The sequence below is a fragment of the Schistocerca serialis genome, chromosome 1, assembly GCF_023864345.2.
Source record: "Schistocerca serialis cubense isolate TAMUIC-IGC-003099 chromosome 1, iqSchSeri2.2, whole genome shotgun sequence".
NCBI lineage: Eukaryota > Metazoa > Arthropoda > Insecta > Orthoptera > Acrididae > Schistocerca > Schistocerca serialis.
In genome coordinates, this window is record NC_064638.1 from 1,072,870,061 (window position 1) to 1,072,887,942 (window position 17,882).

The 17,882-nt window shown below is 37.0% G+C and overlaps 1 protein-coding gene across 1 annotated transcript in view; it reads right to left on the minus strand.

Annotated features, from left to right (window-relative positions):
* Positions 1-1,431: 1,431 nt before the first annotated feature.
* The window catches only part of LOC126415861 (uncharacterized), a 76,256-nt gene continuing 59,805 nt past the window's right edge, over positions 1,432-17,882 (minus strand). The window contains exons 8-9 of the mRNA XM_050083462.1: positions 7,775-7,994; positions 1,432-7,655 (exon numbers count right to left, since the gene is read on the minus strand). Of these exons, the coding sequence (XP_049939419.1) occupies positions 7,595-7,655; positions 7,775-7,994 (281 nt within the window). The 3' untranslated portion in view covers positions 1,432-7,594. The remainder of the gene's footprint in view (positions 7,656-7,774; positions 7,995-17,882) is intronic.

Here is a 17,882-nt window from a genome sequence, read left to right on the forward strand (position 1 = left end):
TAGTGGGAGAGACTACACAGTTTCCAATCTAACTATTCTTGACATACATCGCAAGAACACACTGATAAAGAAAAATCAAACACAGTCACTAATGGTAATAAGAGTGGAGCTAGTAGCGTTGTTAATCTCTCCTATTGTCAATGTTACGATATTTGATCGCATTCCATGGTCCATCACTATATCTTCCTCAAATAAACAAAATCATCTGCACATTCACTTTGCATTAATTAGGGTCATAATATTTTCTGACTTTGGAAATCTGTCACTTTGCTGGTCTATTTCCATATTTTTGTAGGCTTAAGTATATAAATTCTAAATATGTACATGAAGATTGCAGTCTTTGTATCTTGGCCAGTGCATACCTTGAGGAGGTTAAACCCCCAGTGCAACCAACAGAAACATAAAAGCACTTCTAACTTTTGGAACCACTGGTTATTTCTTCGAGGGGGAATGGGGAGAAGAAAGTAACCACGATATTGTGGGTAACCAGCCAGATAACCTTGAAGAACCCGACATCAAGTGACAATTTGGAGTCTTCTCTTCATTACCAAGAGTAGGATACCACAAAAAAATTTTGCCCTAAGCTTTTACGATCACACGGCCAATGGCTACATGGGAAGCTAAATGATCAACAGTTCCCTATGACATAAAAGCTGTTGCCCAAAAAGAACAACCTTTTACTTGAAACACTGCTTCATTTACACTACTGGAATAGTACAGCTGTGATAAACCTGTAGAAATACCTCAATATTTTCTTTATGTTGAGTTTTCTGATTTCTATCACTTCAGACGCCCTGTGTTTGGTTTTAGGAAAGGCAATATGGTAATGATTTTCTCTATCATTGCTGATGAAACTACCTACTACTCTTCATGACAAATGAAACAAAATTTCTCTAGTAACTATTTACAAAATATTCGTAGGCTTCTGTAGCTTCAATCAGTTTAGTAAATTTCTTCTATGTGTATCAATGCATCATCCAGTAAAATAACACAAGGTGTATGGTGATACTGAAAGTGGTCTTCATTGGGGTGACAATGTATACTACTTTTGTAACGCGAACAGAGCCCCCAGTGTATTTGTACATTGAATTAGATATCTTGTAACAGTGGTATCAAAGAACTTGTGATGAAATGATTCTTAATGTGCCAGATACCTTTCGCATCAATGAAAGGGCTAGCGCGTGTGCACCAGTGGTCTGTAAGCTGCCTAATATTGACAAAAAGTGTGATGAAAGCTTCTCCATATCTTCATGTTTCTGTCTGTTTAATTATATTATGAAAAGGGTAGTTGCTACTCATCAAATTGTGGAGATGCTGAGTCGCAGACAGGACCAACAAAAAGACTGTCAGAAAGTGAGCTTTTGGCCAACAAGGCCTTCATCAAAAACAGACCCCACACACACAAGGAAGATGAATAAAGAAAAATATACATTACTTCCTGTTAACTTTACTGCAAAATCAAAATTAATACTACAAGAAAAGATATTTATACAATGCGGTATAAAATGTACACTGATAAATTAAATGCAGGTAAAGTTTTTATGCAGTCATGGGCACATTGCTTGTTTAATACGTAACTCAACAGATTTGTACAATGATTAGATTTTTCTTAGAAAACTGCAGTTTGGCTGGCAGTGCAATTCTTGCTTTGCTTTCATACAGAAAAGTCTATCATAGAAATGGAATGGCAGACAGATGATTTATAAGAAAAACAGATAATTGCAAGATATATTTGGTTACAACATACATCAATCTATATCTTAGTAAATACCACACGAAATAATTAACGCACATTACTTTCATAGTTCACAAAGACAAAATTGTTTACAATTATGTACATCAAAAACAAAAATTCAATGGAAATTCCTGAATGGAATAGGACTTAAAATAAAGGAAAAACAACCACTCACCTGATTGGTGTGCGGTACATAGAAACACGCAGTCTCGCAATGGCGGTGGGTGTATGCTTGGATGTCTGCATGGGTCTGTGTGTGAATGAGTGTACTTCCATTAGAGAAAGAGCAAAAGCTCCAAAGTTAGTGAAAATACTGTTTTCTGTTGTATGTTCCTATGTGCGACACATCAATCAGAGCTATAGGTGAGTGGGTGCCTTTGCTTCATTTTACATAAATGTAAATACCACTGAAACAATTTTACAGGGAGAAAAACAAGTTATTTATCCTCTGTAAATAAGACCCTGGGGAAAAAACTCTTCTCTCTTCATTTTATCAGGCTATGTTGTAAGATATCTAACCAAGGGAACAAATTAAATGGATTAGATATTTTCATTCAAAATATGACACACATTTATTGAAGTAACAGCACAAAGAATTCTATATGCAACCACTCAGTTTTCTAATACTACAGACAAAAGCACAATCCATATGCTACGGAACACAATAGGCTGTAAATTGATTACTCACTAATAACAGTCCACAATATTCCTTCAATAGCACATGTATTTCAAAACAAATGACAGCTGTCAATGTAAACTTCATACGCAAGGTATTACACTTAATATACTTGCACGATTAAACAGAGATTCAATTCCATGTACTGAATTTGTTGTACTGCATATTTGTTAGTAATCAGTACTGTACCTCTTACAAAAACAAAAACAGTAAAATGTTACAAATCATGCACACACTCTTATACTCCTTCATTCCTACATTAATATAATTAACAACTTCAGTCCATGATTCCAGCACACACTATCCAGTTCCTTTATGCTAAATGCAATCGTGTGATTTCAGAAACAAGTGAAGCAGCACAATCGTAATTCAAACAGATCCTGCTGCTGTACAATCCAGCACACAAAACAACAGATGAGAAATAGTCATCTCATTCACACTTAAGTCATTACATCAGTCAGTTACTCAACAGATAACATGCTCTTAGAAATGTTAACATAACTGCAAGGTACAGAATGCAATTACTTTAGTATTATGTTGCTCTGAACCAGACATTTCTTCTTCTGTCTGAGATATATTTACAAATAACTGTTTTCACTTACACTGAAAATTTAAAAGTATGACAATATTATTACGTCGCTTCTAGCTCTATAAATGAAATGCAAAATTTGCTTCTCACAGTAATCTGTTTTAAATGTATATTAAAGCTTAATTAATATCCATATTTTCTTTAATTTGTCAATCATAAAAAACTGTTTCATGAATTTCAACAAGTTTACTCTTTTTCATTCTTTTGAACTAACAGTTCTTCACCCATATATATCAACAGCAGTATTACAGTTCTGTAACAAGTGATACTTCAATGTGTGTACTTCTCAACCATATACATAATGATTTAACTGTAATGGGGAGTGTATGGTGACACACAAAACACAATCACTGTTTCTACACCCAAATCTTTCACTGTCCCATGAAATGCTGTAAGACAAGGTAAATGCAAAAGATCCCTGTTTTATATAAAAATTTAAATTTTCACTGTAAGTGAAATTACAAGTCTCTAAAATATATGTGATGTATGTTAGTATCCATAACAGGTCAATCAAAAATTTGAAGTTTCAACAAGATCTTAGACTTTTCAGTTATTTTCAAATTTTTTATCATTAATGATTTAATGCTTCAAACAACAACAGCATGTATGCTTCAGTATCAAAAATTAAGTGAAATAAAATATTTCTGTAAAATGATGCTTTCATATATGCACATTACACTCTACATTATCCTCTGCAAGCATCTAATTTGTAACACACAATGGTCCTTTTACAAATTTTATCTATTATCTTATTGTTATTACAACATGTGCACTCTCTCTCTCTCTCTCTCCCCCTCTCTCTCTCGGAAGAAAATAAATGAATGGTACATCTAAAAATAAAGGTAACCACTCACTGTGTCGCTGAAGTGTTGAGCAGCAGACATAAATAAAATTGAAAGCTTCCAGACGATGCTCTTTCTCTGACACACACACACACACGCGCATGCACGCGCGCGCGCACACACACACACACACACACACACACACACACACACACACAAAAATAGATGTAAAAATCCAGTGCTCAGGCAAGTCTCTCTGCAAGTGTGCCTTGCAACTCAACTGCTCACAGTCTCCAATATATAGTGAGTGGTTACATTTACCCCTTCCATTCTTTGCATTACACTTAGGACTTTCTGGTATCTTATTACACATCGAAAAGTTTTACTTTGAAAAAAGAAAAGGAGAGTTAACTATCTCGACATATACACACACAGCACCATTTGAAACAAAAAGAGATACACAAAAATGTTTATTTCTTCTGATGGCTGCAGGAGTTTTTAACAAACAGCCCAGAGTATTAACAAATGGCCTGTCTAAAACATGCCCCTAACATAACAATAACATATGAATACCGTATATATCTCAAAAACAGATAATGCACAAACAGCTCAAAAATGTATGCAAATAATTATTACTTATGATTATATGAAAGGAACTAAGTATTTCAGCTAAGTCTTACAGACTTGTAACTATACACTACTAGATGACTGGAATTACTGTCCCAAAATACAAAAAAGCTGAATTGACAGTTCCCATGACAGTGAGATCTGCAGTTTCATCTTTGACCATACAATATAAAACATTGTACTACATATAAAAAAGACTAACTTGCAATAAATAGAGGCTTTTGAATGAAATTAATGACAATATTAATGATGTTATTAACCAATTTTCAATTAGTATTTCTTCATAAGAAAATGTAATATTGTCTCAAATAATATTTCTTTTTCTTTCACATAGCCTCCAACATAAATTTGAGTATATTTCCACTAGTACTGAAAAAGATTCAAAATATTGTGCAATTCTAAATCCATAAAGTTAAAAACTATTCAGCAGCCGTCTAGTCGGTTTCCAGTCATGTAATAAATTTATTTGCATGTGACATATTAATGTACCAAGAAACACACCTTCTATAGAAGTCTTGGGCAAAGATGACTGTGCAGTTTATATTGAAATATAAAGTGTGATTATCTCATATTCTATGACGTAAAATTTCAGTTAATGATTCATCACAAAAAGAGTATTTTTGCCAAACTTCTTTCCATTAGTTATCCATGGTAGATTAAACCATGAAAACCCTTTTGGAGCCCTGATGAACTATTTCTTGTTAATATGGTGAAAAGCTTGTTGGAAATGTGGTCTGATCTGATTGCTGCACATGAACATCTCACAGGGTAGCAAGAACATACAACCCCTGGCAACGTGAACAATCATCAGCACAACAGTTAGATGAAACATGTGGTGTTATCTGCACACAATATGGTACAGTATTAAAAAAAACTAAAAAGGTTTAATCACGTAAATTTATCAAAGTAATGCTCTAGGTCTGATAATCCTTTTGCCCAGTCATTACAATGAATAAATTTAAAAAAGAAAATATAAAAATGTCTTTTTCAAATACAAAATTTCCTGCATCATCTCTGTTGACAAACACATGTTTTTCTGGTATGGATACAAATGTATATGAAAGCAAAGATAGCTATTTGGGCAACTTTTTTGAATAGTGTAACACATTTCCCTCATTATTACTTGAGACCAAAATTTGTCAGCACAATGCTCAGAACAGTCTTTACCTAAAACCATATCTTAAATCCTTCATGTTTTTGTTCGTCTTACACTACAAATAAATAGATTTGTGACATACAAATAAGACATGTGACAAAACGACCAAACAGCACTAATTCCATGATGAACTCTGCATAGAAACAGTGAAAAAGATCCATTTTATGAGTGTATGTATCCTGTACTCTCATCCATAACAAACTGTGTTAAGAACTTCTTGTTAGTTTCAATAGTGTAAGAAAATAAGAAGTGTATAAGAAAATAAATAAGCACTAAAAAAACAGAATGTGGCATCATGACCAGACACAAGCAAAACACAAAGGTAGTAACTGACACATAAACAAAGTGATTTTAGTACTAACATGCGATGCAGAGTATGTAAGATTTTCACTATTAATCATTAAATCTTGCAGGTCTTTATTTCTTGTTTGTAAAGGAGACACTTAAGAAATAATAAACTGCAGTTCCTCCAAATGTTCTCCGCCATATATCTCACAAAACACCATTTACACAGTCATAGGTTAACTAGCTACATAATTTCAGTTGGCTCTGAAGTAGGAAAACATACTCCATTGTTAGTGCAATCCTTGTTGTGCTGCAAGTGTTCATGCTAAAAGCAAAATCTCATTTATAAATGAAAGCATCTGCATTTAATTATGAGGTAGTGTTTCACAAAAAGTGTTTGAAAAATGTAAGACTCGTACTGCTGAAAATATTTTCAAATGTTCTGTGTTACAAGGAGCATCCTAATGCCAAGACTTACTTGATGAAAGAACAAGGGATATAGTGACTTCTGGGAAGAGAGGAAAAGGGGGGGGGGGGGGGGTGAACTGAAAAACACTGTACACTGTGCAGTGATATATAATTATTTTCTGAGGAGTTGATGATGATGATAATGATGATGACAACGATGTTTTGTTTGTAGGGCACTCAACTACGCAGTCATCAACATCTGTACAAAGTCCCAACTGAAATGATGAGGACAACACAAACACCCAGTCCCCGGGCAGGGAAAACCCCCAACCCGGCTGGGAATCAGACCCAAGACCCCGTGATCCAGAGGCAGCACCGCTCACCACTAGACCACGAGCTGTGGACTTTCTGAGGAGTGTGTGTATCTAATAATTTATGAGTCCAACAACTCTCACCTCCTTCCCTCACATCATGAGAAATTTAACTTCATGCAAAGGGCAAATAATCTCCTGATTGCTTTGTGTCCATCAAACATTTTTGGCAGTACAACACAAGTAAATGAAGGATGTAAGGTAATTAATTCACTTACATCACAGATCTGGGAGTGAAATAATGTTTCTGTACATGAAAATGGTGCCTTTTACCCACTTTTTCACAGATGACACCAACCAAAGAAAACAGTTACAGCAATACTCATGTGCCCATAAAACTAAAACTGCCAGAGCAATGTTACTTTTTTTTTCTTCTCAGATGGTATTAGTTATGTTACATTAGTTAATTCATAAACATTTGCTCCTTATATGCAGAACTGAGTAGAATGCTGCCTTACATATAAATCCAGCTTCAAATGCAAGTTACATAAAGCATTACAAGTAATTAATCAATATCTCATAATAATACTTACATAACACTTCAGACACGCAGATCTATCACAAAATAACATAATCAGACCTCATCAAGTTACTTCAGACACTAATACAAACTTATTGTAATCAGTAATACACCACACAGAACAGCTTCCAGAGCCAAAACTATTGCACTGTGGAAACATGACACTATATGCTGAAATTGCTTTCTGTTGCAGAGGGGTTTCACAAATTTTCTACTGAAGTTACAAGCCACTCAAAACTAACACAGTGTTCAGCTTGCAGATAGCACTTATTTCAGACCAAGCACACCTAACAGTACATTTCTTCTTTTAGTTCTACTATATTGCTGACTTTTTAACAACAATTTACACAGAAAAAATAAACTTGCAGTGAAGTGGAGAATATGTGCAGATCTTCCTCACAGCTGCTATCCACCCAGTCCAAACCAAGAAAGAAAAATCAAAATATCATAACCTTACCTTAAGATCATCCATTCTTTGCCTTATTCGTCTACGCATCTCCCGATATCTGAAAAAGTTTAAATTGTACTCAAAAAGTTATAAATAGATCAACATGATTCATAGCTGTCAAATAGCACACTAACAACAATAAGAATTTTAAAATTAGGGTGAATGTGTGTCTCTTACTTAGCTTTGATGCGTTTTGTTTCTCGTTCTTCCTCTTCCTGATAACGCATAAGAATAGCACGGCATTCTGTAATGCTGAGATTTAGAAACTGAGCCACTTCATTGCTGATTTCTTCTGTATTCTGTTTATCCATTAAAAATAGCTTTGCAACATCTTCATGGGGACCCAACATAACTCGTACTAACAAAGGGTATTCATCTTCACGCAAACGTCGCCTTTCTTAAACAGACAAGAAAAGAAATTTCTTCAACTATTTTTCATCACTAATTATCTCTTTCAACCTCCTTTCTTCGCTCTTTAACTGGGAATATCTAAATCCGTGTAACATCATGAAAATTATGAGATACTATCAAGTCATAAAAAAAGTTATGCAAATATGTTCAAGTGACTCACTAACAAGTTCTCTCCAAGTCCTGGATTGATCTGCCTATAGCAGATACCATTGGTCTGCTTGCCTTACAGACACCTAATATGAAAAGTATATATCTGCAGTCTGGCAGAGCAACTTACAAACACACAAAAAACTGAAAAACAAATATGTGAAATTTATCAAAATGTAGCTGATAAATACTAACTAAAGCATTATTCTTTCATTATTACAAAGATTCAATTTCTGGATAAAATCAGTCACTGCGACCCAGAATAATGATATAATAAACAACAATAATGCATGACAATGCACCAGTTTGCATCTTTCAATTTCCTAGTTCGCGAGCAATAAATAAGAACTAACTAGAGGTACCCACATACTGAGATATGCAATATACAGTATGTTACACAATGACATGTATCGTATATTGCATCTCTCAGTATGTAAGGTACATTAAGTTTTTTATTATTATTTTTTGTGAAGTGGAAATATCTTATAGAGTAAAAGACACGAACACTTAAAGAATTTACAGTACATTATTATAGCAAAATGAGAAATAACTAGAGGTACCTTACATACTGAGAGATGCAACATATAGTATGTGATACAATGACATATACTGTATATTGCATCTCTTCGTATGTTGTTGTTGTTGTTGTTGTGGTCTTCAGTCCTGAGACTGGTTTGATGCAGCTCTCCATGCTACTCTATCCTGTGCAAGCTTCTTCATCTCCCAGTACCTACTGCAGCCTACATCCTTCTGAATCTGCTTAGTGTATTCATCTCTTGGTCTCCCTCTACAATTTTTACCCTCCACACTGCCCTCCAATACTAAATTGGTGATCCCTCGATGTCTCAGAACATGTCCTACCAACCGATCCGTTCTTCTAGTCAAGTTGTGCCACAAGCTCCTCTTCTCCCAAATTCTATTCAATACCTCCTCATTAGTTACGTGATCTACCCATCTAATCTTTAGCATTCTTCTGTAGCACCACATTTCGAAAGCTTCTATTCTCTTTTTGTCCAAACTATTTATCGTCCACGTTTCACTTCCATACATGGCTACACTCCATACAAATACTTTCAGAAACGACTTCCTGACATTTAAATCTATACTCAATGTTAACAAATTTTTCTTCTTCAGAAACGCTTTCCTTGCCTAAATTTTATATCCTCTCTACTTCGACCATCATCAGTTATTTTGCTCCCCAAATAGCAAAAGTCCTTTACTACTTCAAGTGTCTCATTTCCTAATCTAATTTCCTCAGCATCACCTGGCTTAATTCGACTACATACCATTACCCTCATTTTGCTTTTGTTGATGTTCATCTTATATCCTCCTTTCAAGACACTGTCCATTCCATTGAAATGCTCTTCCAAGTCCTTTGCTGTCCCTGACAGAATTACAATGTCATCGGCGAACCTCAGAGTTTTTATTTCTTCTCCATGGATTTTAATACTTACTCCAAACTTTTCTTTTGTTTCCTTTGTTGCTTGCTCAATATACAGACTGAATAACATCGGGGATAGGCTACAGCCCTGTCTCACTCCCTTCCCAACCACTGCTTCCCTTTCATGCCCCTCGAACCTTATAACTGCCATCTGGTTTCTGTACAAATTGTAAATAGCCTTTCACTCCCTGTATTTTACCCCTGCCACCTTCAGAATTTGAAAGAGAGTATTCCAATCAACATTGTCAAAAGCTTTCTCTAAGTCTACAAATGCTAGAAACATAGGTTTGCCTTTCCTTAATCTTTCTTCTAAGATAAGTCGTAGGGTCAGTATTGCCTCACGTGTTCCAACATTTCTATGGAATCCAAACTGATCTTCCCCGAGGTCGGCTTCTATCAGTTTTTCCATTCGTCTGTAAAGAATTCGCGTTAGTATTTTGCAGCTGTGACTTATTAAACTGATAGTTCGGTAATTTTCACATCTGTCAACACCTCCTTTCTTCTTGAAGTCTGAGGGTATTTTGCCTGTCTCATACATCGTGCTCACCAGATGGTAGAGTTTTGTCAGGACTGGCTCTCCCAAGGCTGTCAGTAGTTCTAATGGAATGTTGTCTACTCCGGGGGCCTTGTTTCGACTTAGGTTTTTCAGTGCTCTGTCAAGCTCTTCACGCAGTATCTTATCTCTCATTTCATCTTCATCTACATCCTCTTCTATTTCCATAATATTGTCCTCAAGTACATCGCCCTTGTATAGACCCTCTATATACTCCTTCCACCTTTCTGCTTTCCCTTCTTTGCTTAGAACTGGGTTTCCATCAAAGCTCTTGATATTCATGCAAGTGGTTCTCCTTTCTCCAAAGGTCTCTCTAATTTTTCTGTAGGCAGTATCTATCTTACCCCTAGAGAGATAAGCCTCTGCATCCTTACATTTGTCCTCTAGCCATCGCTGCTTAGCCACTTTGCACTGCCTGTCTATATCATTTTTGCGACTTTTGTATTCCTTTCTGCTTGCTTAATTTACTGCATTTTTATATTTTCTCCTTCCATCAATTAAATTCAATATTTCTTCTGTTACCCAGGGATTTCTACTAGCCCTCGTCTTTTTACCTATTTGATCCTCTGCTGCCTTCACTATTTCATCCCTCAAAGCTACCCATTCCTCTTCTACTGTATTTCTTTCCCCCATTCCTGTCAATTGTTCCCTTATGCTCTCCCTGAAACTCTGTACAACCTCTGGTTTAGTCAGTTTATCCAGGTCCCATCTCCTTAAATTCTCACCTTTTTGCAGTTTGTTCAGTTTTAATCTACAGTTCATAACCAATAGATTGTGGTCAGAGTCCACATCTGCCCCTGGAAATGTCTTACAATTTAAAACCTGGTTCCTAAATCTCTGTCTTACCATTACATAATCTATCTGATACCTTATAGTATCTCCAGGGTTCTTCCGTGTATACAACCTTCTTTCATGATTCTTGAACCAAGTGTTAGCTATGATTAAGTTATGCTCTGCACAAAATTCTACCAGGCGGCTTCCTCTTTCATTTCTCTCCCCCAATCCATATTCACCTAATACTTTTCCTTCTCTCTCTTTCCCTACTCTCGAATTCCAGTCACCCATGACTATTAAATTTTCATCTCCCTCCACTACCTGAATAATTTCTTTTATCTCATCATACATTTCATCAATTTCTTCATCATCTGCAGTGCTAGTTGGCATATAAACTTGCACCATTGTAGTAGGCGTGGACTTCGTGCCTAACTTGGCCACAATAATGCGTTCGCTATGCTGTTCGTAGTAGCTTACCCTTACTCCTATTTTTTTATTCATTATTAAACCTACTCCTGCATTACACCTATTTGATTTTGTATTTATAACCTTGTATTCACCTGACCAAAAGTCTTGTTCCTCCTGCCACCGAACTTTACTAATTCCCACTATATCTAACTTTAACCTATCCATTTCCCTTTTTAAATTTTCTAACCTACCTGCCCGATTATGGGATCTGACATTCCACGCTCCGATCTGTAGAACACCAGTTTTCTTTCTCCTGATAACAACGTCCTCTTAGTAGTCCCCACCCGGAGATCCAAATGGGGGGCTATTTTACCTCCGGAATATTTTACCCAAGAGGACGCCATCATCATGTAATCATACAGTAAAGCTGCATGCCCTCGGGAAAAATTACGGCTGTAGTTTCCCCTTGCTTTCAGCTGTTCGCAGTACCAGAACAGCAAGGACATTTTGGTTAGTGTTACAAGGCCAGATCATTCAATCATCCAGACTGTTGCCCCTGCAACTACTGAAAAGGCTGCTGCCCCTCTTCAGGAATGATATGTTTGTCTGGCCTCTCAACAGATACCCCTCCATTGCGGTTGCACCTACGGTATGGCTATCTGTATCGTTGAGGCACGCAAGCCTCCCCACCAACGGCAAAGTCCATGGTTCATGGGGGAGGAAGTTAGTATGTAAGGTACCTTTAGTTTTTTCTTATTTATTTATTGTTAAATAAAAAACAATATAAAGTAAAAGACAGGGTTACTTAAAGAATTTACAGTGCATGGTTATAGCAACAGTCTGGCAGCTGTATATCATCCACAATGCAGCCATGCACAATGGAAGACCTGGTCAATTGAAATAAAGAACAATAGTCGTGACCAAATACTGAATAAAAATCAATTAAACTTAAAATACCTAGACTAGTACATCTGAATTCAGCAATGACATGCCAGACAACATAATCTTCTACCTGGCAGAGAGATTCTCTCTTTTTGACAGCAAGAACCCAGAAGCAGCCATCCAAATGAAGTCACATTACTATCCTGCACACTCCCGGAGATCAGTTGAACACCGTCCCATCATTGTATGCCACCTCTGTATGCCACTGCACTTAGTCACATGTCTGCTTAATTCAGTTATTACTGCCACTGTTACATGTTACTCTGCTCATATTTGCCAATCTGCCTAAAAATACAAGTTTCATTCACTTCCATTACGAAACTGTAGCCACAGCTATGGCAGCCCAGTTCTACAATGAGGAACCAAATGTAAACTAATGGTTCCTCCTTAGGAATCATGGGCAGTGCAGTGCTATGACTGCCTGGCTACATTACGGCATACCATCCACAGCTACCAACTTAGCTCTCTTCATATAGAGAACAGTGATTTGTGCTACGACGGTCTTGCCATATTTTTGTAATGGTTTGTGAACAATTGTGTTCCATACATAAATTGCACACTGGAGGAGGAGGAGGGGGAGGAGGAGGAGGAGGAGGAGGGGGCGGGAGGAGATTAGTGTTTAATGTCCCATCGACAATGAGGTCATTAGAGATGGAGCACAAGCTCAGATTATGAAAGGATAGTGGAGGACAGCAGCCGTGCACTTTTGAAGAAACCATCCCAGCTTTTCCCTAAGTGAGCTAGGGAAGTCAATCAAAAGCCTAAATCAGGATCAACGGAAGCGAGTTTGAACCACTGCCCTCCCAAATGCAAGCCAATTGTGCTAACAACTGCATACTGCAGACCAGCAACAGTTGTGACAAGACATCCAAATTGACTCAATGCATCCTTGGCCCAGTCTTCAGCTGCAAATACAGAGTGTTAACTAATATGTGGGAAACCTCTGGGGGAAAAGAACCAAAAAAATGCATATATACATATGGTCAATTATTTTAATTTTTTCATTACAGATTCTTTTTTGTTGTTACATGTTTACTTTGTTTGTCATTTTGTTTTCAAATTTCCAGCATTTTAAGAACATATTTTATTCAAGACCTACTGCGAATATTGGCAATCTCTGTCCACTGTGTTCAAGAACAATTTCAGTAGATACAGGAGACACCTGGAATACAGGAGCAAGTATGACGATCCATGATATGGCATTTAGAAGCTACTGACAACACTAATGGTAGACATATTGAGCATTTCATTTAGCCATCAGAAGACAACCAATAGGACCAAGCTGGAAACTTGAAAACAAAAAGACTGAAATGAAGAAAATTTTTAAAAAATGGCCATATGTGCATGTGAAATTGTTTTTGCTTCTTTTTAAGTCCTCCATACACTTCCCAGAGGTTTCCCCCATATTAGTTAACACCCTATATAAATGATGCAGTGACAATTACAAGAACAAGCAATATCAGGAGTTCTTATTATCACTGAAAACACGGTCATCACTTCATGCTCTGTTGGCACATGTTCCCTTTACTATAGCATCAGAGGAGTGGTAGGTCTGCCTTCAATGTATAACCTTCCAATTAACAACATCAGATTAACAATGTGCTTCTTTTCTCCAATGGTCTTCTGGTATGTTACACTTTTTATGGAAATTGAAGCCAATAGCTGCCTCAGTTCCTTACCATTCACAGAGAGTTGTGGCTTCTTGACAGCACAATTTGCACAGAAACATGTCATTATTGTTAGGTTAGAATTCCTACAGCAGCAGACGCTGTCAACCCAACTGCAGATTGCTGTGTTGAATATGTTCCAATGTTCTACACAGCCCGTCACTACATCAGAGTTGACAAAAGGCAGATTTTGCCTTCTGTGTCATCGCTAGGAACAGAGGGCAACAAATCTTAAATCATGTTTACCTTCTCCAGCATTACCAATGTCACTTGATACTCAGTATGATGGAATGTTTGCTTGTCACAAAGTTGGCCACAAAGTACCAAAGGACAAACTAATATTTGGTTTCAATTATTTACAACAGCATCTGGGATCCACATTATCTGTTCATTGCTTTACAAATTAAGTCACTGCCAATAACATTTGAAGTGGATTCAGCTTCATCTGTATATTCAGTAAATTTAAAAAAATTTGTAACACCAAGGAGTGCCAAAATTTGAAGCTTGGCACCTCAGATTATTAAACTATAGTCACCAGCAAGTTTTTATTAAAAGGAAATTTACAATACTGATTTCACTTAGGAAAGCACCTTTAATGGTTCACTCATACTGTTAATAATATTTCTGAACTTTGTTTTATTGTGTTTGATTTCTCAGTTCAGTAAAATGTGAATTCAGTATCAGATACCATACCTTTGAAAGCTCTGGAAGATCTCTTCCAAAAAAGTTTATTTGCTCGTGGAGTGGGTTGGACATCCTCATTTCGGACACACATCTTTGTTTCCCTCAACAGCCCTGCATGTCTCCCCCCCCCCCCCCCTCTACACACACACACACACACACACACACACACACACACACACACACACACAAACAAAACAAAACAAAAAAGACAGTCCCTGACACTATTAGGGAACATATCACAACTGATTGGACTCATTAGTGGACCTTGTGTCATAAACTGATTACTGCCAGTGCCAAAGCCACAGTTTTAGCAGTCACTTGTAATGGTGATGGTAGAATATGTCTCTATGGTGGCTCTGAATCTATAATAAATCTGAGTATGTGATCAATTCATATCTCCTTCCTCAACTGAGGTTCTTTTTAGGAGTCTCAAATGCGCCTACTACTTTTCACAGAGAGACTTATTGATCCATATTTACAATTGCCACTCGATGATGAATTACATAAAGTGGTGATAATCAACATGTCTTTTCAAGTATACAGCTGTAAGTGTTTGCCTTTTGCTATAGCAAGAACTCGAGTGGTTTTCCAAAGATTTTAGAAACAACTAATGTAGCCTATACCATTTTGTGCACATTATTTAAATTAAATCGTTATTACAGGAACTACACAGAAAGGATATTTGTAAAATTTGCATGTTTAATGTAGCATGGAGCAAGCAACTGTAATAAAATGTAATCTTTAAAAAAATTTTAAAAATAAAAAAAAATTCAGCTCAATGCCCACCAGCATGTAGAGAAAATACATATTTTGCTATGGCTTTCAATCTTGAGAGAGTTACAGTCATCATTGGGTGACGTCATCTATCTACTTATCTATCTACTTGGCACACTTCATTCCTAGTGTCTCAGATGTTGCTTAATCACTGAAGCAGCTGCAGAAAAAAAAGGGTAAATTTATTTTTTGCTCTAAGTGACCACACCAAACAGCAGCTCAAGGTGGCACTACAATTGCCATAATTTCTCACCACATACTTCCATGGAAAACAGAAACACACTACACCATGGGAGCCATTCTCACACAACGACGACGACAGTCCTCCAGTCCATTCATTAACTTATGCATCAAAGATGTTTATGGCAACATAACAAAATTATTCACAAATGAAAAAGAAGCAATAGCAATAATTATTGCAGGACCTTACACTCATGAACACATTCATCAGACGAAGCTTTTCCTGGAGACAGATCCTACCCCATTAATAGCCTTGTTTGGAATCAAACCCCAACTAAAAAATTGATGGCACAATGTTTACAGGGCTGGGCCTTTTCCATATTATGACTAGAATCAATTTTCATATTAAATTTGGGTACTCAAATTTAACCTTACAGAGGCCAGCCTATTCACCACCAGGCCCAACTTCACATACACAGACATCAGTTACTGACACTTACACTTACACTGCCATCACTACTGCCCTAGATTTCCAACCTCATCTAACGGCTGCTCCTACTGACCTCAGGTCTCTGCATTTAGCACGGCTCCAACAATGCTCTTTCTAGCAGCCAATGGGAATGATATAACACTGCTACCAAGCCTAAACCACCACTGCTGACATGATTACACTACATGGGCTGAGTTAGATTCATCACTAATTCTCCCCCCCCCCCCCCCCCCGCCCCACCCCCCCACACACAAAAGCAATCCCTATGCACCAAATTTTGTGTGGAAGACTGTAGTATCCTCCAAATCCAGAGATGATATAACTTCCATCAGGTAGCCCATCCTGCCATCTCTAAGGACTTGGCTGTCTCAATATCCAGAACTCGCACTTTTGCTACAACAGCCCAACTATATTTTTGTACTGTTTTGCGAGCAGTTTGCTCCCGAAAATAAATATAACTTCTTTCAAAAGCTAGCAACATCTATCATTAAAAGGAAATTTCCCATATTATTACCAAATTGTAACTTTATCATTAAAAAGCTTGCATAGGCTTTCCTGGCTTAATAATTCTTGGTAGTCTCCTCCAGGTTTGCTGCCGGATCCTAAAATCAACATGACTTGATATTTCAGGGGTCCATCTTGAGGAGAGACGCTACTGTTACTGCTGAGTCTCACTGAAAACTGATACAAGACTAGAAACCATAGTCCTACATGGGCCCTTTTACCATGGACAGCACATGGGCTACTCACCACCAGTGCCACTCCAAGACTGGCTCGTTGTACCACCCATAGAAGACACCAGTACAAAAGATGTATCACAATTAAAGACTGTCCTCACACACTTGGGCTGGTGGCACTAAAGATTGTTGAGTGAATTACACAGTTTAGAGCAGATGCATCATTGTCAAGTGGTCTTGATGAAGTACCTGATTTCATATTAAAAGCATGTGCTCACCACATAGCAAACCCCTTGGCAAAAATTTTCAACCTCTCTTTACAAACTGGTGTATTTCCAGATATTTTTAAAACAGCAAAAGTTTCACCACTGCTAAAAAAAGGTTCTTCTGAAAAAATATCAAACTACCGACCCGTGTCACAGTTAAGTTCCTTCTCAAAAACTCTAGAAAAACTCTTCTATGACAGGCTTTTAAGTTTCATAAATAAATATGCACCTCTTACAGTACAACAACATGGTTTTAGAAAGTCTAAATCTACAGAGACAGCAATTTTCGAATTCTTAGACTGCATTTTAAAATCCCTTGATCAACATAAATTTGCTGCAGGTATTTTTCCAGATCTATCAAAAGCCTTCGACATCCTGGACCATAACATTCTGCTCGAAAAATTAGAAGACAAGGAGTAAGAGGTGTAGCACATAGCTGGTTGTGTTCATACCTAAAAAACCGCAGGCAGAAATTATCACTTCAGTATGAATTCAACAAAATGAATAAAACAAGAAACAACTCCCTTCTTTCTAGGGAATTACCAATAAAATATGGTGTACCACAGGGCTCAATCTTAGGTCCACTACTCTTCTTGATTTATGTGGATGACTTAGTTGAATATATGAGTCCGACAAAAACTATCCTGTTTGCCGATGACACCAGCATATTGCTCACTGGATCCAGTCCAGGAACTTTGCGGTCCACAGCAGAAAGTTCTATGAAAAGACTTTCTGAGTGGTTCACAAAAACAAACTCATTATAAATACTGAAAAAAACGGTGTGTGTTGATTTTCATTTAATTCCTCCAACTAATCAAATGTCTATTCAAGCCCAATTAAAAAATGATCCCCTAGAAAATGTAAGTGTCAC